Source organism: Grampus griseus (genome assembly GCF_964374135.1).
Source record: "Grampus griseus genome assembly, chromosome: 5".
Lineage (NCBI taxonomy): Eukaryota > Metazoa > Chordata > Mammalia > Artiodactyla > Delphinidae > Grampus > Grampus griseus.
This window is the reverse complement of record NC_138998.1, coordinates 31,939,331-31,964,221: the sequence shown is the minus strand read 5'-3', so window position 1 is coordinate 31,964,221 and position 24,891 is coordinate 31,939,331. Positions and strand designations below refer to the sequence as shown.

The 24,891-nt window shown below is 51.1% G+C and overlaps 1 protein-coding gene across 1 annotated transcript in view; it reads right to left on the bottom strand.

The window, feature by feature from the left end:
* KY (kyphoscoliosis peptidase) overlaps positions 1-16,699 on the bottom strand; it is a 49,270-nt gene extending 32,571 nt beyond the window's left edge. Inside the window, exons 1-3 of the mRNA XM_082655439.1 lie at positions 16,522-16,699; positions 13,200-13,262; positions 9,404-9,466 (exon numbers count right to left, since the gene is read on the bottom strand). Coding sequence (XP_082511565.1) covers positions 9,404-9,466; positions 13,200-13,262; positions 16,522-16,657 — 262 coding nt within the window. The 5' untranslated portion in view covers positions 16,658-16,699. The remainder of the gene's footprint in view (positions 1-9,403; positions 9,467-13,199; positions 13,263-16,521) is intronic.
* Positions 16,700-24,891: the final 8,192 nt, after the last annotated feature.

Genomic DNA, 24,891 nt, shown 5'->3' with positions numbered 1-24,891 from the left:
CTCAATAGCAAAATAGAGATGACAAAGGAAAGAGTCAGTGAACTTGAACATAGATCAATAGGAATTATTAAGGAAAAACAGAGAGAAACAGTGAACAGAGCCTCATGAACTTGTGTGACAATGCCTGAAGATCTAATGTTCATGTCACTGAGATCCCAGAAAGAGAGGAGAAATAGTGTGGTGCAGAAAAAAAAAATATTTGAAGAAATAATTATAGAATAATCAACAAAATAGATAAAACTCTAACCAGAGTGACCAAATAAAAAAGTGGTAAGACACAAATCAGGAATCAAGACACCAATATCAGAAATGAAATGAGTGATATCACTACAGACCCCGTATATATTAAAATAATAATAAGGCAATAGTACACATAACTCTATGAAGAGAAATTCTGCAACTAAAATGAAGTGAACCAATTCCTTGAAAGTTACAAACTACCAAAACTCACCCAATGAGTAGATAACCTGAATTTTCCTATATGTATTTTTAAAACTAAATTTGTAGTTCAAAATTTTCCAAAAACAAACAAACAAAAACCAGACCCAGATGGTTTCACTGGCAAGTTCTAACAAAATTTAAAAAGAAATAACACCAATGACAATTTTTCACAAGATCCTTCAGAAAACAGAAGAGTATCGAATAATTTATATCCTTTTATGATACCAAAACCAGACAAAGACAGTATAAGAAAAGAATATTACAGACCAATATCCCTTATGGACATAAACATAAAAATCCTCAACAAAATATTAGAAAAATAAAATCCAGCAACATAGTAAAAGAATAACATACCACAACCAAGTGTGGTTTACTTTGGGAATGCAAGGCTAATTCAATATTTGAAAATCAATGAATGTAATTCACCATATTAGCAGGCTAAAGAAGAAAACCCACATGATCATACAAACTGATGCAGAAAAAGCATTTGACAAAATTTAACATCCATTCAACAAAACCTCCCAAGAAGCTAGGAATAGAAGGGAACTTCTTAATCTGAAAAAAGGGCATCTACCAAAAACTCAGAGCTAAGAGCATATTTAGTAGTGAAAACTGGAATGCTCTCCCCCTAGGATTGGGAATAAGGCATGGATGGTCACTCTTACTGTTCCTAATAAACATTGTACTGAAAGTCCTACTCAGTGAAATAGGACAAGAGAAAGAAATAAAAGTCATATAGATCAGAAAGGAAGAAATAAAAGTCTTCTATTCACAGATGACATGTCTGTCTACAAAGAAAAATCCCAAATAATCTACAAAAGAATTTTCTAGAATTAAAAAGTAAGTTTAGCATGGTCACAGGATACAAGGTCAGCACCACAAAATCAATTATATTTGTATTGGCAATAAGTGATTAGAAATTGAATTTAAAATTACTATTTCTCATATCTCTAAAAATGAAATACTTAAGTATAAATCTAAAAAAAGTGCAGGAACTCTAGGCTGAAAGCTAAAGAATATGATCACACAAATTAAAGAAGACTTAAATAAGTGGGGAAACATATCATGTTCTGAACTGGAAGTCTCAATATTGTCAAGTTGGCAATTCTCCCTAAATTTATCTATAGAGCTAATGCAATTTCAATCAAACTCCTTGCAGGAATTTTATAGATGGTACATATAGGCAAGATGATTCTAAAATTTAGATGGAAAGGTACAGCAACTAGAATAACCAAACTAATTTTGAAAAAAAATTAACAGGACTCCAGCTGATTTTAAAATGTACTATAGGACTCCTCTGGTGGCAAAGTGGATGAGAATCCGCCTGCCGATGCAGGGGACATGGGTTTGATCCGTGGTCTGGGAAGATCCCACACGCCATGGAGCAACTAAGCCCGTGCGCCACAACTGCTGAGCCTGTTCTCTGGAGCCTGCGAGCCACAACTACTGAGCCCATGTGCCACAGCTACTGAAGCCCGCGCACCTAGAGCCCGTGCTCTGCAACAAGAGAAGCCACTGCAATGAGAAGCCTGCGCGCCACAACGAAGAGTAGCCCCTGCTCGCCGCAACTAGCGAAAGCCGGTGCGCAGCAATGAAGACCCAATGCAGCCAAAAATAAATAAATTAATTAAAATCACTTAAAAAGAATAAAAGATGTACTATAAAGCTAGAGTAGGGCTTCCCTGGTGGCGCAGTGGTTGAGAGTCCGCCTGCTCATGCAGGGGACACGGGTTTGTGCCCTGGTCTGGGAAGATCCCACATGCCGCGGAGCGGCTGGGCCCGTGAGCCATGGCCGCTGAGCCTGCACGTCCGGAGCCTGTGCTCCGCAATGGGAGAGACCACAACAGTGAGAGGCCCGCGTACCGCAAAAAAAAAAAAAAAAAAAAAAAAGCTAGAGTAATCACAACAGTGTGATATTGGCAAAGGGATAGATATATAGCTCAATGGAACATAACAGCGTTAAGAAATAGACCCACGCAAATATGGCAAATTGATTTTTTACAAAAGTGCAAGGACAATCCGATTAGAAAATGGGTAAAAGAATAGATATATCACCAAATAAGATGTTCAACATCTTGTTGTTGTTCAACATGATTAGCCATTAGGAAAATGCAAATTGAAAGCAGAATGAGATATCACACCTATTAGAAGACCAATACTAAAAAAAATAGTGGCAATACTATATGCTGACAAGTATATGCAGGTGGGATTGTAAAATGATACTGCAGTTTGGCAGTTCCTTATAAAACAAAACATGTACTTAACATATGACTCAACAATTACACTTTTGGGCTTTTATCCCAGAGAAATGAAAACTCATGTTCACACAAAGACATATACACAAATGTTTATAGAAGTTCTATTCATAATCACCCCAAACTGGAAACAACCTAAATGTCCTTCGATGGGTGAATGGATAAACACTTTGTGGTACATCTATATCAAGCTGTACTTCTCAACAATTCTCTTAGGAATGAATGATGGGAGGATGTGACTACAAAGAGTCTGCACAAGAGACTTTTTGGGGTGACAGAACTTCCCTGTATTCTGATTGTGGTGGTGGTGACGTGAATCTGTGCATGTGTTAAAACGCATAGAACTCCACACCAGAAAATCCAATTTTACTGTATGCTAATTTAACTGAAGATAAAAATTTTAAAATACCAACCAAACCCCAAAGTCAAAGCAGAATGAAAACAAAACAAAAACTTGTATGATACAGAAAGATGTAAAAATAGAAGGTGACCCTGAAAAGCAGGATTATAATAAACATGCTTTTTGCATCCTGCTTTCCTCACTTAAGTCTTTACATGTCAGTGAATATAAAGTCATCTTCACAAGTCATCATTTTAAATGGCTGCATAATACTCTGTTCTACAAATGGCTTATAATCATTATAAGCAATCCCTTTTCGTTGGATAGTTAACATTTCCCGTATGTTTTGCTATTTAAACAGTGATGTGATGAACGTTCTGATACACACTGCTTTACACACTCTTCACATCAATTCCTTCAAATACATTCTTAAACATGGATCAAAAGGTATGGAGATTTTTAAGGCTTTTGTTAGATACTGGCAAACTTTTCACATGAATGATTTTAAGTTTACGATCCTCTCAACAGTGCAAGAGAATGCCTATTTTGCTCATCCTTGCTGTGTTTGATGGCGAAATTGGCCACAATACTTTGTACTTCTTCCTAAGAAGAGGGCTTTTATTCCTTCCATCACATTTGGCCCAGCCTAATGATGTGATCTGGCCAGTTAGCAGGTGGTAGAAGTGATGCTGTGCAAGCTCCGAGCCTAGGCCTAGAGCCTTTGCCGCTGCCACTTCCATTCTTGGGATTCCAGCCACAACTGCCAGGTGACTGCACCCAGGCTAGCCTCCTGGAGGATGACAGACCACGTGGAGCAGAGCAGAGCCATCTCAGGTGAGGCCACCCTAGACCAGCTGCTCTCCAGCCAACCCTCCAACTGACCACACGCATGAACGAGCCCAGCCAGGACCTGCGATCAGCCAGGTGTGGCTCAGACGAGAATATCCAGCCAACCTGTACACTTGTAAGCTGGTCATTGTTTTAAGCCACTGAGTCTTGGGGTGGTTTGTAATGTAAAAATAGAGTACCAATACACTCACTGACATTTGATTGTTATTAATCCTTTACATTTTTATCAATGGACAATGACATCTCATTGTTTTTGTGTATTTCTTTAATTTTCAGTGTAGTATTTTTCATATACTTATTTGCCATTTTAAATCTTATTTAATGAATCACCCATTTGCCTATTGATGCGTTATTTTTTCCCTGTTGATTTTGTAAGAGCTCTTTTTACTAACCCTTTGCCTGTTAAATGTGTTTTCACAGAATAACAATACTGACTTTCCTGTGTAGCTCATGAACTTGCTCTGCCTGCCAAAGAGGGTAATTCTCAAACAATTTTAAAAGATACAATGTGGCCTCCCGAGGGATTACTTTAAAGGGGTTAATATTCATTTTGAGTGTAGTTTCTAGCACATTCACTGTCAAAGAAAATCAGCCTGCGATTTGACAAGACGTTAAGCATTTCAGAGTTCAAAGCATCATTCAGGTCTGGTCACAGGATCGGGTACCATCGCCATGGGCAGCCAACTCTGCCTGTGTGTCTTCCCACGAGGCACAAGGCACAGCCTGCTCACCTCTGCCTTTGCACTTTCTCCCCCAGAGACACTTGGAGTCAGTTTTCAAAGTGGGTGCCAAGCTGTACTTGGCTGCCAGATTCCTTGTGAGAAAAATGCCCACTTTCTCCCCTTTTGTAGTTCGCAACACACAATGCTCTGAGAAGTCCTGCAGAAGTCAACTGGACCCAGTACTATTTTATCAAACAAAATCTGGGAAATGCTGAGCTGCAACGATCTCCAGAAGTGGAGGGAAGCTGCAAAACTGACCCACCTGTTGGTTTAGGGCTCAACAACAAACCTCTTCCCCAAACTTCTCCTAACGTCTGGGTACTTCCAACCACTCCAATCCAGCCACGTCACTCTGTCAGAGAATGAGCAAGCCGAAAAACAAAATACTCTTTAAGCCCTTCTGAGGTGGTCTCACGCGGGGAACTCGCCCTGGCCGGAAGCTCCACCCATCACTGTTTCTCATCCCTTCCTGCTTCCTGCACTGCCTCTTCTCTCTCCCCTCTGACGCCCAGCATCCTCCTGAGGTCCACTCCTGGCTCTGTCCCAAAGTGGCGCTGCTGATTATCGCTCCCCTCCCCGCCTCCCTGACGGGTGTGGGAGTGTGATTCCTGCTCTCATTCACAGCTGTGTAAGAGCCCTTCTGGGAGGCTTCTCTGCTCTACACAGGCCTGGGTCTGGGCATGCTGTCCCCGGGTGAGCAGGGTCACAGTACCCGTGCTTCCTAAAGGTGTGAAGTGCTAAGAGTTTGCTGACTACAACATTCCTGTGTCAAATAAGACTCTTAATTTATGGAAAAAAAATAATTTGGCCAATGATAAAGAGTGGAGCATTATTGGAGCACCATTTAAAGTGAGATCTAAACCCTAAGTGCAGTCAGATACCATGACACTAATCTTAGTCACATCTAAACCCAAAGCAGCCCCTTCCTGGGATTTCGGGCCACCTGGCTGGCTCTCTCATGGCACCCCTCCCCACTTCTACCAGTTGTCACCCAAACAGCATTTTCAGAAGCTGAAACTTTGGCTGTCTTAGTAAAAGTGTATTAGCGATTATTTTCTGCTACATCTGAGAAGTGGTTCCCAGGCCATTTTCCCAGATGCTACGGGCTCTGCTTCCGTCTCCCCACCCTCGCAGACGTGGAGATGCAGCAGGCAAGCCCAAGCCCGTCCACTGGCCTGCTGCCCTGGGCCTGCCTTCTACCCTGTCAGGAGAGTCCTCCCACCCGAGAGCTTATCTCCAGGTCTCTGCGGCTTTGAATCAGGCTTTGTCTAAAGGCCTAATTTGCTCAGAATTCCTAATGCAGAGATGGCAAACAGATTTCGTGTTGTTCATTAACTCTGACTGATTGGAAGTAGCTGCCTGGAGCGCTTATCAATTAGCAAAGATTGTCAGGTATGTGCGTGTGTATGTGAATGTGTGTGTGTGAGTGCACACACACACATGTGGGTGTATATCAGTGTGTGGAGGCTGCAGGATTCACATCAGATGTTTGCCATCATTGACTTAAGGTGGTCCTTAATGCTCCCCGTAACTGGCTGCCTGCCGCCTTTACAACCTGGATCCTCTGCCTTGGAATTTTTTCCTGCAGTAGCTGAGAGTCAGAAACCCTCAGCTAAAGCATTTGTAATTATTAAAAAAATGACCCTTAAACAGCCCCTGGCTGGGTGTTCAACAGAGGTTTCTACCCAGAGTATGGCAGTCAGCTTTAGTGCCGGAAGCGTAAGCTCTGACATCCCAGGAACAGTGAGCTGAATGATGACCCGGGACGGTGCATCTCTGTAGATCCCGCACCGGGTACTGCAGTGGCTGTAGTCGTGGGATGACAGAGAGTGTGCAGAGCTCAGGGCCAAGACCTCAGGGGCACCCGTCAGGGGGTGATGAAGGGCATCTCCTGCAGCCCTGACTGACCCTGGCTTCCACTGGGCTCTTGAAAACCCAGGGCCATTCATGATTCTTTCTGCAGAATGGAGCTCGACAGGGATGTCACAAGTCTGGAGGCACGGCAGTTGGAGCCTAGTGCATGCGTGATCCAAGAAGGCACAGAGTGTCTGCGTGGGGATGAGGGTGGGTGACCTGGAAGGATGAGGCCTCAACCCAAATCTGATTCGTCACGAATAACTTTCGGGGCCTGAGGTCACTGGGGCTCCTGTGATCGTTCCCCTCTCATTCAACGCACACACCCATTGCAGATGAATCCTCCGAAGCCCTCTTCCGCACGAAGATCCAAGATTCCAGTGATCTTTCCGTCACCTGTCGCATGAAGTTACCACACCCGGTGTCCCTCTGCTGGGAGCTCTTACCCGGAGGCCGCATGACCCGCTGCTCCACCGCCTCCCTTACTCAGATGTCACCTTCCCAGGGAGGCCTTTCTCAATCACTCTATTTTAAATCATTCCCTGTAGTAGCTGCATGATGGCCCTTAAAGCTATCCATGTCCTAATTCTGGAACCTGTGAAAGTTACCTTATATGGCAAAGGGGACTCTGCAGATGCGATTCGCTTAAGGATCTCGGGATAGGAAGGCAATCCTGGATTTTCCGGGTGGGCCCAATGTCATCACCAGGATTCTTATAAAACAGAGGGGAATGTATCTACTTTATGGAGAGAAGGCAACGTGATAGTGGAAGTGGAGATTGGAGTGACGCAGCTACAAGTTGGCGAGTGCCAGCAGCCTCTAGAAGCCGGCAGAGTCAAGGAAAAGGTTCTTACCCAGAGCCTCCAAAAGGAGAGGAACCTGCCTGCCAACCGAGAGACTGATTAGCCCAGTGAGGCTGACTTGGGACTTGTAGTCTCAGAACTGTTAAAGAGAATACATTGTGTTAAGCTACCAAGTTTGTGACAATGTGTTACAGCAGCCGTAGGAAACTAATACACACCCATGTGCACCCCCCATCCCCCTTCCTGCTTTATTTTCTCCCCCAGCCTTATCTGACACCTTGCATTTTTCTTGTTAGGGTCATCTGTCTCCCTCGCTAGGTGTCAGCTCTGCGGGGACAGGAGCCTTGTCTGTTGTGTTCTCTGATGGATCCCCAGTGCCGGCACCCAGAGCTGCTTTTTGTGGAATGGACGGATCAGCGTCAGTGTGGACTCTGGCTCAGCCCCAGAGCAGGGCAGCCTCTCCCTCGCCGTGGTCCAGGCTCCCTTAAGACCTGGGGCGGCCCATCCTATCCCAACCTACAATGGACCCTCTCCTGTTTGTTGGATGCCAAGGCGACCCTCCTTCCTGCCCTCTGGAAGCCTCAGATACTGGGAGGTGGCACGTGAATGGCCCATGAGAGCCAGGGCATGGTGTGCCAGGTGAGGCTCTGGAGAGTGGCAGGCCCCATTCCACTAGTCCCACCCCACAGGTCTGACAGGAGCACCCCGCTGGGGGACTGCAGCATCCCCAGTCTCAGACTCCTCCTCTGTAAACAGGAATAACACCATGACCCCATCAGGGATGTGGCCAGAACTAAGCGAGAGAAGTGGTTGCTAATCCACTCTCACTCTAGTGAGGTATCACTTACTCTTATTTGGGGTGAGCTGTGCTGCTAGGTCCATTTCAGAGAAGCAGGGGGCCTGGGTTTGTCCTGCAGCCATAGTCCCAGGAATTCTGCCCTAAATGGATACTGACCTAGATTGCAAGGACAGCTGGCCACCTCCTGCTGGGAACTTGAGCTGACAGGCCCTTCCTCACTACCTGCCAGTGCCTTTCCCTGGGGATGGTGGGTTAGCCGGTGTCTCAGACAGCGATTCCCCGAGGACCTCCGAATCCTCCAGGGCATCCTCCTTCCACACTGCACCCTGGACGTAACCCTTATAGATTAGGTCATCAGTGCTGAGAGCACCAGTGGTGACATCTTGGGGCTGAGTCTACGAGAGCTCTCAGGCACCAGGCCCTGAGCAGAAAAACCGGGGTAGCAGGAGGGGAGGTTAGTGAGGTGGGGGGAGTGGAGGTCTCTAACCTGGCCTCTCCTCCAGCTGTAGCTGTGGAGCCATCCCGTCTCTACCCCGCCGTGCTCTCAGATCCAGTCACCTGCAGAGTCCGCACGGGGCTGCCCTTGCCTGCCCTCCCTGAGCCCCCAGGACCCGTCCTGGCAAAGTGAGGATTCTTGAGGAAGGGCTCTCTCACTCCCCATTGCTGAGTTAAACTTGTCCCTGGGTGGAAGGGCCTGGAAGGCTCAGCCTCAGGAGGAGAGGCCAGGGAACCGCTGTGCCTCAGTGGGAGGGAAGGCTTGCACACGGCGAGCCAGTAGGGGGAGGCCAGTTTCTACGAGAAGCAGAGCTGTGAGAAGTGTAACAGCTGAGGCCCTGGTGGTGGTTGGGGCCGGGGGGCAGGGAGGGGGTCAGGCGGCTCCCGCTCTGACTTTTGCTGGCCATGTGATCTTGGACGAAAGAAAACCTTTCTAAGCCTCAGCTCACTCATCTGCGAGATGAAGATAGTAAGGGCACTGATCAAATACGACTGTCGTGAGGCATAACCCGCATGAGAATGACCATGTACGTGGTCTGGCCGGGTGCCTGCCATGAAGCTGGCACCCAACAAATGTTAGGTATCGTGATGACAACCAGGGGGATGATGATGACAGCAGTGCATGCTGGAGCCCGAGGACTTTACTTCTCTGTTCCACGACACATGCAGCCTCTCACTGTTTTCCATGGCATGTGGGAGAGGAGAAGGGTGCTCCAGCATCCCCAGGACAGAGAGGCCCCTGCTCCCCACGGTCTGGGCTCTGCACCTGCTGTCTCTGGCCAGAACAGTGGATCCGGGCACACAGGAGCCGGGGGGGGAGGTCACAGGCAGTGGCGGAACCTTACCTTGGTTGTCGTAGGAGGTGATGACCTGGGTCTGCTGGGAGTGCTGCTTCTCCACCAGGTTTCCTATTTAAGGAAGACAGAGGGAACTGCAGTGACCACTGGGCCCACGGTGGGGTGGATTTTTCCCCAGGCAGAGGAGAGAGCTGCCAGGCTTGGTCTAAACACGTGTGAATCAGCAGAGTCACACACCTGAACACAGGCAAGTGACCGGGAGCCCGTGTACGCACAGCCTCACGCTCTCGGCAGGTGCCGGCAGAGGCTGGGTTTTTCTAGAGAAGCTGGGGACGCCTCCCATGGGCTAAGTGACCACAGCTCCTGACTTTGCTGCAGCCGGGCCCAGTTCCCAAAGTGCAGAGGGTTGCCCCGCTGATCTCTACACCTTTCTTTGGAACAGCCAGGGAGGCTCCTATCCTGATTACGGGCCTGAAGCTTCGACTGGTTAACTTTGCCAAAGACCCCACAGCCAGGTGAGACCCGGGACTTGAACCCAAGTCTCCAGCCTCCTGCCTGTCTCTGAGATGAATGGGGGGGTGTGGGTACCCTGCCACCTACTGTAGCCTAGGAGCTGGGGTGCTTGCAGTTTGGTTCAGTTTCACAGACATTTGCAGGGCACCTGTTCTGCAGGGTGAATGCTCTCCATGCACTGGCGATATTCATGTCCCGGGACACAGAGCTGTCCTCAGAGCCTAGTGGAGCCAGGCTGCTGTGGAGAGATGCTCAGCTGCTGCCACAGGCCATGGAGGGGGAACCCACAGGCTTATCTGCCCCTCCTACAGGAAGCATCGCCTTCTCTCCATCTTTCCCGTTACAGCTGCTGTGGTGGCCGGGTCTTGCCCTTGAACCTCTGCTTCAGAGGGGTGGGGGAAGGGCCACTACCACCCTGGCCTGCCATCTTCTCCCCTGGTCTCCCACTGGGCTGCAGAAAGGCTGTTGGGCCTGTCACTGGAAGTGACCACTGGCACCTGTGCCTGGACCTGGTGCAAGCACTCAGGGGCACTGGCCTGACCGGGTTCCATTCATACGACATCCCTTGTGTACCCAACCAGATCTGTCACTCAGCGTTTCCCATGCCTGGGCTCAGGCAGAAGCCAGTCAGGGTGGATGGGTGGGTGGGTCACTGAGCTGGGCTGGACGTGCGATCCTCCTGGCTGGGAAGCACATCCTCTCCAGCCTTCTCTATAAGCAGGCCCAGCCAGGACCCTTAGCCCCCACCGGGCTGAGGTCGGTTGGTTGGCCAAGGGCCAGGACCGCTGTGTGTGCCAACCCAGGGTGATGCAGTATGCTGGGCTGGAGCTCCAGGCCAGACCCAGGCGAGGACAGGGCAGCTGCCTCCTGCGGGCACAGCTGGCCGCATCCCTGCTCTGCTGGCTGATGGAAGAAATAGGATCTGGGAAGGGAATCCTCAAGGAGGATGATTGGCTGGCATAGCTGCTGTGGGCTATTTATAGTCAGGGTTGCACAGTTGGTTTCCCTGTAGCTGTGGGGCGTTAGTCCCTGTGCTGCTAGGCAGACTTCGGCCAGGACCAAGGAAAGCAGCCAATCACAGCAGGGGAAGCCCGTTGCCGGGCAAGCTGGTGGCTCAGCCCAAACACCTGCTGCTTGGAAAAGTTTGAAGTACTCGGGCTCCCCCCACCCTGCCAACGCCCCAGCCCAAGGAGTGCACAGTGCAGAAAGAGGGGGGACATGTGCCCTTTGGACCAACCCCACATTCAGCCACATTTGTGCACACTCCACCAAGCACAAGCCATCAGCTGCTTCCTTCTCAGATGAAAGCCATCCAGTTACCAGGGCTGGGTGCCTTGGGCACCAGCAAGGCAAGCATGTACCCAGGACCTCACCATCAGAAAACACAGAAAGAAGCTGGAATTTTAACCTCTGCATGGATGCAAGCATGCCACTCAAAAAAATAAATAAAATTTGACTTAGTAAATTTTAAATTGCGTTATGTTGGTGGAGTGGTGGAACTATCATCTTTCCCAGGCTCAAGGCCTCTGTGCGGCCTCTCTCCAGCCCTGCACTTACCTGAAACCCTCAGTTCTTGGGTGGTATTGCAAGAACTATAATCATTCTCTTTGTCGGCTGGTACATTGTACTAAGACCCACTTCATGTCTTAAGGAAGAGTCTTGTAAGAGTTATCACGTCTCTTTGTGTTTTGTTATATTTTTCCACTAAACTTCCCCCAAACCAGGAACCCCGAAGACGGTAAAAAGAGGATGAATTCAGTATATTTCAATCCTCTCCTGAGGACTGATAACATTAATAACATGCCCGAGGAGCCATAAGATGAATTTCCAACAACTCAGGCAAAGTAAGAGCTGCAACAAGCACAGACGCAGTGTCTCTTTCCTCCCACGTGGCCCACCTGCCCTCCACCCACCCGCACACTGGCCGAGCACGCCTCCCTGCACGGGCTGCTATGTGCTTCTGTGGCTGTCAGGTGTCTGGAGGTCTGATTCTTACTGTAATTCTCAAGAGCCCACAGCACAGTTTCGCTAACCTTGGCGTCTGCTTAGGTAGAGCTGGAACTGGTGCGTCTACCATCTGATGGCCTCGTATCAAGGTTTAGGAAGCCGTCCCACCCATGCATGCCCACCAGCCAGGACTCAGAGGGTGGTCCCTGGTGGGGGGGGTGTCTTGAGGATAAGTTATCTCCATGCACAGTGCAGAGGACACAGGCAAGCTCTTCACTTCCAGGGTGCTGAGACTCAGCTGTGGTGAATGGCATTATGATGCAATCATTCTAACATGGCCCCAGGAGGGCAGGCACTCCCGACTGTCCCATTCATTGTTCCATCTCCAATAATTAGAACCCTTCCCGGCACAAAGTAATCCCTGTCGACCTTTACTGAGGGAATGAATGCATGAACTTACTTTTAGAATTTCATCCTCCCCTTTTGTTACTGTCAGAAGGATGGCAGAGCATAGGTGCTCTGTTTTGTTCAATTGGGGTCCTGCCTGTTTCCGCATTTGTGGAGGGTCATGGGGGCGTGGATCCCTTCCTACTGGCATTTGATGAGTCAGTCATCCGATCCTGGGGCTCACACAGTTGGAATCTGACTGAATCCCCTACTGGGGCTCAGGGAATGGAGGTCTGATTCTTACTGGAATTCTCACATGCCCACAGTGCAGTTCCACAGTGTTTGTTCCTGGAGGCCGGGCTTACAAATCTCACAATAAGGGCACAGAATAAGGCCCAGTATAACGGTTCATGCATGGCCTGGTCAGAGAAATTCTGGGCCTGCGAGGGAAAGACACCTGGCACCATAAAGAGGCTTTGGAAGCTGATTTCTTCAGATCTTATTGTATTCTGGATCCCAGGCCAGGAGCCACAGAACCCTTGAGTGGCATCTCCCGAGGCCTTGAGTAACACCGCCCAAGGCAGGCTGCTCTCTTCTCTGTTCAGAAATATTTTCAAAAGATGGGTGCCCCAAGATGCATGGGATGCATGACCTGGGAAGCCCCACCTCCCATGGGAACACACCCAAACCCACCATCCCATATGATGTCAAGTTCTTTATAGCTCAGTCAGCGAACAAGTGGGTGCTCAGGGTTATAGCATCGCTCCGCCTGCCTCCCCACACACCCTCCAGGAAATTGGTGGACCTGTTGCCAAGGAAAATTTTCCAGGGTCACAGTGCCCCCAGAGGCCTGGCTGCATCACAAGCAGCCACTGTCTGAGTGGTTAGATGTCTAGACTAGTCCTCAAGCAAGTGAAACCCAATGCTTCCAGGCATTTTTCAGTGTGTTGAATTCCAGAGATAGAAAAGAAAACAAAATGAAAATGAGAGAATTTACCATGTAGGTCATTTCTTTCTAATTTCTGCCATCTCCGGATTCCGTTTCCAACACCTTGAAGCCCTGTGAAGTAACAAGGACTGGCGTGAGGCTCTCTGCGGTGGGGAGACTCAGGTCAAGTGTGTGATGCACCGGTTGCAAACTGATCTGGGCTAAAGCGGGGCTGGTGGAGCTTGGCTCTCCCGGGATCCGAGGGAGGCTGCCCACGAATGAAGTGCACTTGAAGGAATGAATGCAAACCTCCACGTTCAAAACATTAAAAAAATATTACCACGGTAGTTTCCAAGAGTGGCGGGTTGGTTATCAGGATCATTCAGGGAGAATTTTCACAATAGAGGTGCCCCTTTGTCACTCCCACATTTCCACTGCATAAATATGGAAGCATTATTGTGAAGACATTTGCCATTCATTTTTCCTGCCTACTTCTCTGTATGTGGTGAATCTCCCACTTTTAGGGTCTTGATGTGGGTGGCGGGTGGGCAAAGATGGAAACTGATGGATCCTTATGGGAACTGAACGTGATGGTTGCCTGCTCTCCCAGCCTCCCTTGCAGCTAGAGCATGGACCTGTGTGGCCGAGGCATCCACTGATATGAACCTGTGTCCCATTCTGTCTTGGGACCTAGTGAGGCAACAGGGAAGCGAATGGAACCTCTCTCTCTCTCTCTCTCTCTCTCTCTGGTGGTGGCTGGAAGTGATGGCTGCAAGGTCGAGTTCCTGGCACAGAACTGGCAAACGTTCTGGCAGCGCAAGCTGCTGCAATAATTTCAAGTTCCTGGCGCAGAAGGAGCGTCTAGGGCTCCTTGGTGGCAGCGGAGGCTTCCTCACCAAACAAGCCATTCCGCACAGCTTATGGTCACGTTCTTGGAAGCTCAGCCTCCAGTCTGGGTCTCCAACCCTTTGCACAACTCTGAGCGCCCCCAGGCCTTTCTTGACACCCTTCTTTTCCGCAGAGCCCTCCATAGTCAGTGTCTGGGCCTTACCACTCAGAACCTTCACTGACACTTGGGGAGTGGAATGCACACATCCCATCCACTTTGGGGATAAAACCTAAGACGTTGAAGCTTATTCAGACCTGGTGTGGCAGCTTTAGGCTACCTCCTCCATGGCCAGGGGAATATACAATAGGAGTTGAGGGCTTCTAGGCATGTTTTGGAGAAGTGCGGCTCTAAGGAAACTGCTGGGGAAATACTAGGGCCCTGCAAGAAAGGGGAGGGAGTATCTGTTGACTTGCAGCCCAAATTCCCAGTGCACACGCTCCCTGCCCCCTTGTCCCTCTGACTCTTTTCTGCCACAGGGACACAACAGAAAGCCACCTGGTCACACCCTTACTCAGTCCTCTGCATGTGAGAGTAACCAAGCTTTGCTCTTTTCTCAAAGCAGAGCTCAGGCCCTCCTTTGCAGAGCCGGGGAAGATTCCCTGTCCAGCCGGGGGCCTGGAGCGGGGAGGAGACTGGAGGAGACGCCTGGAAGTGGGAGAGGGGTGGGTTTTGGATCTCTGTGCACTAACAGGAGGCCTTGGAACAAGCTGTTCTTGTCCAGCATTTCCCCTCCTTAGCTTGTCCCAAGGAGTGGGCCCGCAGGCTGGCTTAGCCAGCGGTCTCTTGGACATTACTGCTGCCCAGTGGGCCTTGGAGGTCATGCATGCTCCCTCTTCCCTGCTCTGGTGCAGAGCTGTCTGATCATCAATAAGTGACACGGGTCTCTCTGCTGCCATAGCGCCTGGGAGAAATGTCTGTCAGGAAAATATTTGGAGAAAAATTTCAGCAGAGAGGGCTCAGCAAACAACGGTCTTCTTTCCCTGAGTCACGGTCATGAGTGTGAAGTGCATTGGTCTGGCCTCATGTAGGCTTTATGCCGGGTGCTGGACACTTCTCTGAGCAGCCTCGATCTCTGGCATCTCTGGGCCTTCTCTGTGTTCTCTGCCCTCTCTTTCTAGTGTCAGAGCCTTTCGGAGAGATGTGATCAGAAGGAGCGAGGGAGGAGGGGACTCATGCGCTAACCTGGAGCTCGCCTCGTGGGGGGCCTCTGGCCTTCCGGACCGCAGTCCATGCAGTAGGGGCAGACACTTTTATATCAAGGAAGGCCAACGGCCTCTGCCAATTTCCTCATTACAAATACCCCTGCGCGGGCCATCTCCCCTACTCCCAGGGGCAGCTCTGAGAACTAAAGAACCATCTAACCCAAATAACTCCTGGGCCCCAAATCCCTCGGGAGACTGGGGCACCTGCCAACATTCTCAGCTCTCCAGAATCTCTATTCTTTCCCCTGTCTGCCTCCCCAGGAGGTCACCAGGAGCTATGGGGCAGCTGCAGCTTGTGGGGCTGGTGGGGGGCAAAGCCACCCACGGCACCGTTGCTCAGCAGGGTAGGTGGAAGGTGCACGTTCAATGTGCATAGGGGCTGCAGGGACAGAAGAACTGGGGACCACCTTCAAGGAGCTCTGGAGCTGGAAGGGAGACAGGAGGCAGGTCATTTTACCTTGAGGGCTGTGAAGCTTTGCTCCCAAAAAACCAGGACACAGTGTGTCTAGTGCGCCCTCACACCAGCCTCCTCAAGGGCTCCTGAGGGCTTCCTCAGGGACTCGGGACCAGGGGGTTCCCAGATGTATGAGGGGCTGATTTAACCGCCATTGTTCTCCATCTCTACTCTCTTCACGTTGTGTCCTGTTCTCTGGAGAGTACAGAGGCCAGAGCCCTGCTTTCCACAATCTATGAAAAGTCGCTTTATTTTACCAGTCTACTCTTCCCCAGAAAGTCTGTAGGACAAGTAGAATCAACAGAGAAGCCTAAGTGGGGAGAGCAGATTTCAAGTCTAAGTCTACCCAAGCTTGTGTGCCTTCTACACCTGGCATGCCTTCTGCTGTAGGAGGCTGGGAGAGGGCTCAAGAAAGGGGACAGTGAGGCCATGAACTGTGCAAGGACACTAAGGGAGGGTCCCACCTCAAAGTTGACTCAGCACACGAATCCCCCTGGGTCCCCTGTGCCCTGCAATGCGGCCTCGGGCACGCAGGAGTCAGGCCCGAGGTCCCTTTCCTCCAGGGCATCTTCCAACCTGATCTGCACCCTTCAAAGAGTGACCAGGAGGAAACCTGCTCCCGGGGGTGACGGAAGCATGGCAGGCCTGCACGGGGTGTCAACTGGGGCAATCGCGGAGCTGCGCGTTGCCACGGGATGCCAGAGGCGCAGCGCGGAGGCGCAGCCAGCCTTGGGGAGCGGGTCGGCCTCGGGGACCCCTTTCGGGGGTGCGCCCCCCCAACAGGCGGGCCCTGGGGTGAGGAGGTCCAGGGGCTGGAGGCCGGGGCCCTGCCTGGGGGCGCATTACCTCCTCTGCGCTGCGGAGGCGCGCCCGGGTCCGCCTGGCGGTCCGAGTGCGCGCCCTGTGCGGCGTGCCGCTTCTCCGAGTGCACGATCAGCAGCATGTCGATGGATACGGCGTTGCTGTCCTTCTTCAGCTCCATGGTGCAGCCAGCTCCGGCCCGTGCGCGGCGGCCGCTCGCGAGGCTGCCTGAGCTGCAAATGGCTCGTACGCGCCGCTGCCCGGCGCGGGAGACGGCGAGGGTGCGGGAGAGGGCGCTCCTCGCCGCCCGGCAGCCGCGCCGCGTTTCGCTGACTCTGCCAAACTCGCCATTAGGGCCCGCCCGGGAGGGCGCTACCCTAATGAAGAGGTTCTAAGTCACCTTTGAAAGGAAATTCCCGTCCGGCCGCTCTCCGGAGCCTCCCTCCCCGCGCCCCCTGTCTCCCGCCCCTGCCGGCCGGGCGCTGCCCCATCCCGCGCTCCCCCGGGCCTTCCTGAGATGGCCAGCAGCAGATCTCCGAAAGCCGCGGCAAATACAGAAATTGTACAGTGCTGTCAACAGGGAGAATCAGTGCAGGGAAAGAGAAACGGCAAGGGGGCCCCAGATTCAATTCCAAAATGTGGAGAAATTGGCCAAGTTTTGGCCTGGGCTCCACTGCCTCCCCGGGTGGACTTGGAGGTTGACAGCTCCCTTCCTCAGAGGGAGGTGTGTGGGGCGTTGGGGTCAGGACACCCCTCCCCCATTATGGCCCCATCAGAACTTGGAACTTGCCCACCGGGAGTCAGCCAAACAGCCCTGCCTGGTCTGAAGTGAAAGTCTTAACATCTCTGTACCTTCTAGAAGCCTGGCCCTAGCCCGCTGGGGAAGGGGGAGAGGGAGGGGAGGAGGCTGGGTGTAAGGAGCGGCCTGCCTCGGTTGGCAGCCAGGGAGCTGGACCTGAGGGCCCGTCTATTTTTAGTGAGGCCTGGCCTGCCCAGCCAGCGGCAGCAGAGCCTTTGGCTCTGGGACTCAGGAGTGTTTACAGCGCATCTGCTTGGCAGCCCTCGGCACCGCGGGCCTACCGGGCTGGGGTCAGTCCCTTAACTTGAGTTTCCACTGTTAAGAAATACCGTGGGCGTGGAGACCTTTTGCTCTGGGACCCTCCTTGCTGTGGAGTTAGGTGACCCTACCTTGCAGCGTGGCCGCTGAGACCTCCCGCTACCTCTTGGAGGCAGACCGTTGGCACAGGCCTGGGTTCCACACTTGCTACCCCTGTGACCTTGGACAAGCCACTTCCCCTCATTTTGTCACTCGTATCATGGGCATAATGCAGGTCCTGCTGTAACAGTGACATGCATGTGAGGTGCCTGGTGCATTGTAAGTGGTCTTCAAGTGGTACCTGTCATTCTTACCTGATTCTAAGGGCGAGGAAAGGGACAGGTGAAGTGACAAGTCAGTGATGGCGCTGGGGGTCACAAAGCTGAACTCTCAGACTCTGAAGATCTTTCCTCGCTGACTGTGGCTCACAGTTTAGTCGCATGTAAAGACCGCCACCCCATTGTATCACCGCCGCCCCATTGCCCACCGGGCATCCGATGAAAGGAGCGGTCACTGGCTTCCGGCAGTGTTGACTGGAGTCCTGAGAGAGCTGAGTGCAGGACCAGTAAAGATGATGACTTGCAAGTCAGTTTCTTCATGCAGCAAGCCCTGTCCTTCCCTGTCCTGTCTGCATGTGGGCATGTACACACACACACACACACACACACACACACACACACACACACACGCAGGGCTGGGAGGCTGGCTAAGCCTTGCTCTCTAGATGACTAGGGAAGTAAGAACTATGGATTATTCAATATCTGAAGCTGCTGGGGTCTTGGAGATTGTCCAGGCAGCTCTCTGTTCCTAGCATCACCTCACCACTGGGGCTAAGTCCTTTGAGGGTGCGGATCCCAACAGAAGCTCCTGTGCAGCACCTGAATGGGGCTGCGTGGGGAGGGCAGGGAGCTGAAGCCCCCTCAGCAGACATTTGCGTTCCATCCCCCATGCTTACTCCCCTGCTGGGAGTGTCATTTTAGGAACTCGCTCACCATGGCGTACCTTCCATAGCTGCCTTTGGAGGAGGGGATGATGACCTGGGGCAGGGGGGAGGTGGTGGTGCTAGCCTGAGCTCCAGGAAGATGGTCTGGGACCCCCTGCCTTTCCAGAGTACTTGAAAACAGATCTTTGGGGCAGGGCTTCTCCCCCACGGCACTATGGACATTTGAGGCCAGAGAGCTCTTTGCTGTAGGGGGACGTCCTGTGCACTGTGGGATATTTAGCAGCACCCCTGGCTTCTACCTAACTAGGTGCCAGGAGCACCCACTTCCCAGTTGTGACAATCCAGAACAACTCCAGTTGTTGACGTATGTTTCTTGGGGGGCAAAAATGCAGTCAGAACACTGCTTTGGAAAAAACCCGTAAATATAGGGGCCACGTTGCCTTGACTGCTTTGGGAGATGCTGCCGCTCCTGGATCCTGATGCTGCCCAGAACCTGGACCCACTCTGGAGAGGCTCCCACCCACAGCCCTCAGTCTTTGGGCCTGCCAGAAGCATGAGCAGAAAGAAGAGATGCTTTCCTCACCCCCACCCTCCCCCATCCCCGGCCTCAGGTGACCCATACCCTCATCTAGAGCCGCATCGGTTCCGGGCTGAGAGGGAGACACCACGGGGAAGGTGATGTGGGCGAGGGCATTTGGGTGTATCAGGAAAGGGAAGGGGGAGCAGGACTGAAGACTGAGGCTACGAGGTACCCGTCAGAGGATCTATCCCTCTGCTTAAAATCCCTCTCCAGTTGTTCCTACAACCAGCGGGACAGAGAACAGACAGCCTATGATTCACACCCTAGTCCAGCCTCCTTCTACAGACCCATGTCTTCCTCTTTCGCTGCCAACTCACACACGCTGCAGCCACAGCCATGCCCACTGCTCCCCGAGCACATCTGGCCTTTCTGCTGCCAGGCTTTGCTCTGCACCCCCTAATAACCCCTCTATCCTGCCACCATCCTGAACAACACGGGATTCAAGGACCTCAGTATTCTGACCCAGCTAATTAATCTACACCCTCGTCTGAGGATCTGACAAGCCGGGGGATATCTCCATTTTAGGGCAGAACTTTAATTATTTTAATCACAATGACTTGGAAATTTCAGGACACCGAGAGACAAAGAGCAGTCATATGGCTGTATTGTCTCCTTTATCCTCTGTCACATCTAATACCCAGACACATCCAGCTGTCACCCACATTGCTTTCACCCCTTTGCTTGAAGGGGGGATTTGTCAATTGAGTGGTTCTGAGCCCCGAGCCCACTTTGCTATTTTGGCGGTGGGGGGTGGTTGATGGGAGGAGGCTCGCCCTTGCCAGAAGGGGTTGTGTTCTGACTCACATTATTGTTTTTCCTCAGAAATAGTAGTTCCTCAGGGACCACCAGTCCTAACTCTTACTTCTCTAGAGATTCCAAGAGGCAAGTTCTCCCCTTTTCTATAGAGACCTAATAGGCAAGCCAACCGACGGAAGGCTCTTAGCCAGCAATCTGTAGACACAACGTGCTTTTCTCCATTGGTGCAGCGGGGAAGGGGTGCACGGAGAGGGGCCGACTCGGGGAAGGGCAGCAGACCGGGCCCCCGCCCCTTAACACTCTCGCTTCCCCTGAGAGGGGCAAACAGTTACACGGGGGACCCGACATCTTTCCCAGAAACCTTTTTCACAGCTGTTGTGGGCTTCTCCTGGAGTCATGACCAGCCTGGCTTGGCTGGCTTCTACTTCTGAGTCTTTGTTATTGCTTTCACTTCTTCCTGGAAGACTTTTTGGACGTCCCTGGCAAGCACGGTCTAGCCATCCTTCAAGGCCTGACATGAGACCTCACCTCCACCCTGAAGCCTTCCTGGGCACCCTAGTTCCTGCAAGTCCTAGAGAATGCCAGCTCTCTGTGGTGCCTCTCTTTGGATCCATCCCGATAGTTAACAGGACGTGGAAGATTATCCCAACTCTGGTCCCACACTCATCAAATTTACAAAACCTGTCAATTCCCACTGAAGCAGTTATGCCAGGAAGATGTATGCTTCCAGATTCCCTCCTGGCGGGGTGACCCTGGGCAATGTGCTTAACCTCTCTGATCTTCAGTTTTCCTCATCTGTCAAATGGGTGAGGGAGTTGAGATAAAGTGCTTAGCGATAGCTTAGTTAAAGCTATAGTGGTTTCCTGTATTCTGGTCAGACCCCTGTGTGTCCTGGTCTGAGGAGGTTCTCATGGATGTGGTTCCACAGTTGGGGAGGGTGGACAGAAGAAACTGGAGGCATCCTTGAACCCCTCCTGGAGCAGGAAGTTGCCTTCCCTCCTGTGTCACTGTCCTCTGTCGCTGTTCTGCCATTGCAGAGAAACTCAGTGAGCCACAGAATCCACTTCTTGCACAACTGACTTCAGATCTGTGCAGCGGAGTGTGGCTCAGCACAGCTCTTCTTCCCTCCCCCCATCCCCCCCCACCTATGCTCTGTGAACACGGTGTGCATCCGATGGGATGTGCCTCTGTATTATCTCCATTTTATGGATGAGAAAACTGAGACTCAGGGACCTAAGGAGACCTATACAAGGTCCCACAGTGTCTCATACATAGCACTGATGCCCTAACCCTAGACACCATACCCTGTATGACCCCGAAGCTCATGTGCTGAACCACCCCCCGCCCCTGAGACCATCACATGCTTCTGAGATGCCTAGCGTCCCAGCCGAGGGGAAGAACAGCCGTCAGCCTGCAGGGGAGATGCTTTCAATGGTCATAAGGAACACACCTTGAGCCAGGAGCCCAAGACACCTGTTAAGGTTCCTGGGAAAATTCTCTGAGCTCAAGCCCTGAGTCGGGCCTTTGGGGACAGATTTCTTAGGCTCTGTGTCATCTCAGTGGGTGAGAACTGGTGGCAGTGGCAATAGACGAATATTGGTGGTCGGTAACATTCAGCAGCCTTTAGGAGCTGTGAGGGATGGAGAGGGAGGCAGAGTTCTGCCATTTGCAGAATCATTAGGAGGTGTGCTGCAGAGAGGATGGTTAATCTGTAAAGAAGCCTTGCTATTTCTGCTGGGTTTGTCTTGAGGATGCTTCCTGGCACTGGCTGCAGCTTGTTCTTGAGACCCTACTGTGGGCAGTGCCATCATGATGAAATGACACAGTAAGCGCTCAGGGAGGCGGTACCTGTCCTCCTAAAGAGGAGGGTCCAGGAAGGCTATGAGGTGGGGCTGACATCCAGACAGTGTCCTTGGTGGTGAATGAGTCGGAAGAGCCCCAGAAGGGCGAAGACTTTCCAGGCTGAGGAACAGCCTGTGGGGGAGAGGGTGGGGGCAGGGAGAGTGCTGGAGGTGAGAGAGAAGATGACACGTTTCAGGAAGTGAAAGCAGGGTGGTCTGGTTGATGCCGCAGTACAGGGAGGAGGGCTCAGAGGGGAGCCCAAGAGCAGCAGGGGGTCAGCATGAGGGGAGGCCTGCAGTGAGTGGGGCTCCTGTTGCCACCCTGAGCCGTGATGGATGTTGTCAGCAGGGAAGGGAGAGCAGGGAGTGTTCACGAGGGCGAGGCCTGAGGGTACATACTGTGGGCTGGGCTTCTGGAGAGGCTGCTGGGTAAGGGGATGCTGGTGTGAAAAGATCGTCAGACACCACACTTGGGCTGTGTGATGAAGGGGCGTCTGGGAGTGTGGTGCGAACTGCCCAGGTGAGGTGGGGAGCTGGGCTCAGAGCAGGCAGGAGCACAGGCAGGCGCCAGGCGCTGGTGGAGCAGGCAGGTGACACGAGGGGCCTCCACTCCAGCTGGAGGGCAGACCCAGCTCAACCCTCAGACACAGGTGACCGTTCAGGGTGAGGGTGGGACCACCCCCAGCAGGGCTCCCTAGAGGGGTCTGTGAAACAAGCCATCCTGCCAAACTCATGCTCATTATTGGAATGCAAGCGTTATATAGGGAAGAAAATAAAATCACCCAATCTCATCATCCAGGGATAATCACTGTTAAACATTTTGTTGTTTAGCATTTCCTTCAACTACAACATATAATTATTACAACATATATAATAAATGTGTGTGCGTATATACATATATACACACATATATATGTGTATATACTTATTTAAAAAATAAAACTGGGATCACATCATATAGAGTTTGGTCTCGTGATCTTTTTAGTCTCAACACAGTAGTGAATAGTTTACTAAAAGGTATTCAAAACCTAATTTAAAAGCTGCTTCATCACCCACTATACCGATGTACCACAATCCATTTTTCTATTTTCTTGTTGTTGAACTTTTAGTTTGTTTTGCATTTTCCACTTTTATAAATAATATGTTGATAAATATCTGTGTGCTTATACCTTTGACCACATTTCTGATTATTTCTTTAGAAGTAGATTCCAGGTAGTGGAATTACTTGAGTCAAAGGTTATGACTGTTTTAAGGCTTGAGATAGATATAATGTCCAATCACTTTCCAGAGAAATCATGCCTGTTTACAATCTCACTAGCTGTGTACGTCCAACTCCCTGTAGACCGTCACAAGTAGTGAATACTGTCATTGTGTGAACCTTTGTCATAGTATAATTGATACATGGTAACTCTTTCTAATTTTCATTTTAAACTTACCACTGAGATTGAACAATATTTTTTACATAAATTTACGTGTGTGTGTGTGTGTGTTAAATCATTAAACTTCAAATAGTTTGAATCCTTAGTTCCTTTTTCTTACTGGAATGGCACAAACATTTAAATATCAGTTTGAAAAATGAATACTCTTCCAAACTACCTAGAGCTTTCCTATTTCATAGCAAAGTCTATGGTGAGGTCATGGCCACGCTGGGATCACGTTAAGGTCTTTGAGGACCAACTCATGGTCTTCCTCATTCCTGAGTCCCCCTTCCTGTGCCTCCTATGTGTCTCGCACACAAGAGGCGCTCGATAAATGTTTGAATCAAATGGGGTGGAATGAGTGTTCCCAGCCAGCAAGACTCTCCCTTTAGCTGAGAGAGGTACCAGCCATCCAGAGACTGGTAGCACTTGCTCTTCTGTGTCTCCCTCGGACCTTCAGGGGATGGAGGAGAAGGTGAAATGAGGACAAGCAGCTCTAAAAGTGCCTCCCCCGCTCCTGGCAGAACCATCTGGAGCACGGATCTGGGGAGAGTTTGGTTCTGACAGTGTTGTTCAGTCCCACGCAGCCGCCCTACCTCACCGCAGCCGGGAGCCAGAGCTGTGACATTTCTGTTAAACACGGTTTCCGTTCTCAACCTTTCTGGTATGTCCCTCCCCGATGGCCTGTCAGCCGTTCCCTGTCAGTATTTCTGTCCATGACACCCTCATCACCAGTCCCTATTTTTCTGTCCATGGCTCATTCTGACCCCCTTTCTTGCATATAATGAGGTGCACCTGTGGGAAGAACCACATCCAAGTTCCAGGTAGTTTAAATTTTGGAGTCTTTATACTCGCTGGCGTTCTTGGCCTTTTCCCGTGGATGGATATGATGAAAATCAATTTGTCTTTCATCATCACTTCCAAAATATCTCAGGCCATGCCAAGAGAGGTATCCAGTGGCACATGAAAGCCCATGGAGAGATTACCCCTTCAGCTTCACCAAGTGTTTATTGCCGAGCTATTGAAATGTCCCTTACATGTTCCTGGATCTGCTTCTCTCTCTGATGGAAGCAAGGCGTCCTCACACCTACTTCCTGCTTCAAAGTTCGTCCACCTGCCGTCACCTACTTCTGTGCAGAATTCTGCATTTTTACTTCCGTGAACTCATGTCGTCCTCGCTCTAACCCAAGGCTGGGTTGACGCCTTTTGTCTGTTTTATTGGCAGAGAAACAAGGAGCAAGAAATCTGTTCACACGGTTTCACCAGTGTACCAACTCTGGCTTCTAGATGGGCCCAGTGCTCACACACTTGCCGTCCTGCGTGTTTTAATAGAAAGGGCACAGATGTCTTTTCTGGGAGCAGGCTAAGACTTGGGTGGGCCACTTGTGGGGCCCAGAGCTGTGCTCCTGGTCACGCGTGTCCCCTGGGGAAGAGCCCTCGTGCCTCATGGTGGGAAGCTGTCTGACGGGGTGGTGAGGAGACTCCCAGAAAATGGCTTTGGAGTATCTGAACAAAAACACACATGAAGGGTTTCCCTGGTGGCGCAGTGGTTGAGAGTCTGCCTGCCAATGCAGGGGACACGGGTTCGAGCCCTGGTCTGGGAAGATCCCACATGCCACGGAGCAACTGGGCCCATGAGCCACAACTACAGAGCCTGCGCATCTGGAGCCTGTGCTCTGCAACAAGAGAGGCCGCGATAGTGAGGGGCCTGCGCACCGCGATAAAGAGCGGCCCCCGCTTGCCACAACTAGAGAAAGCCCTCACACAGAAATGAAGACCCA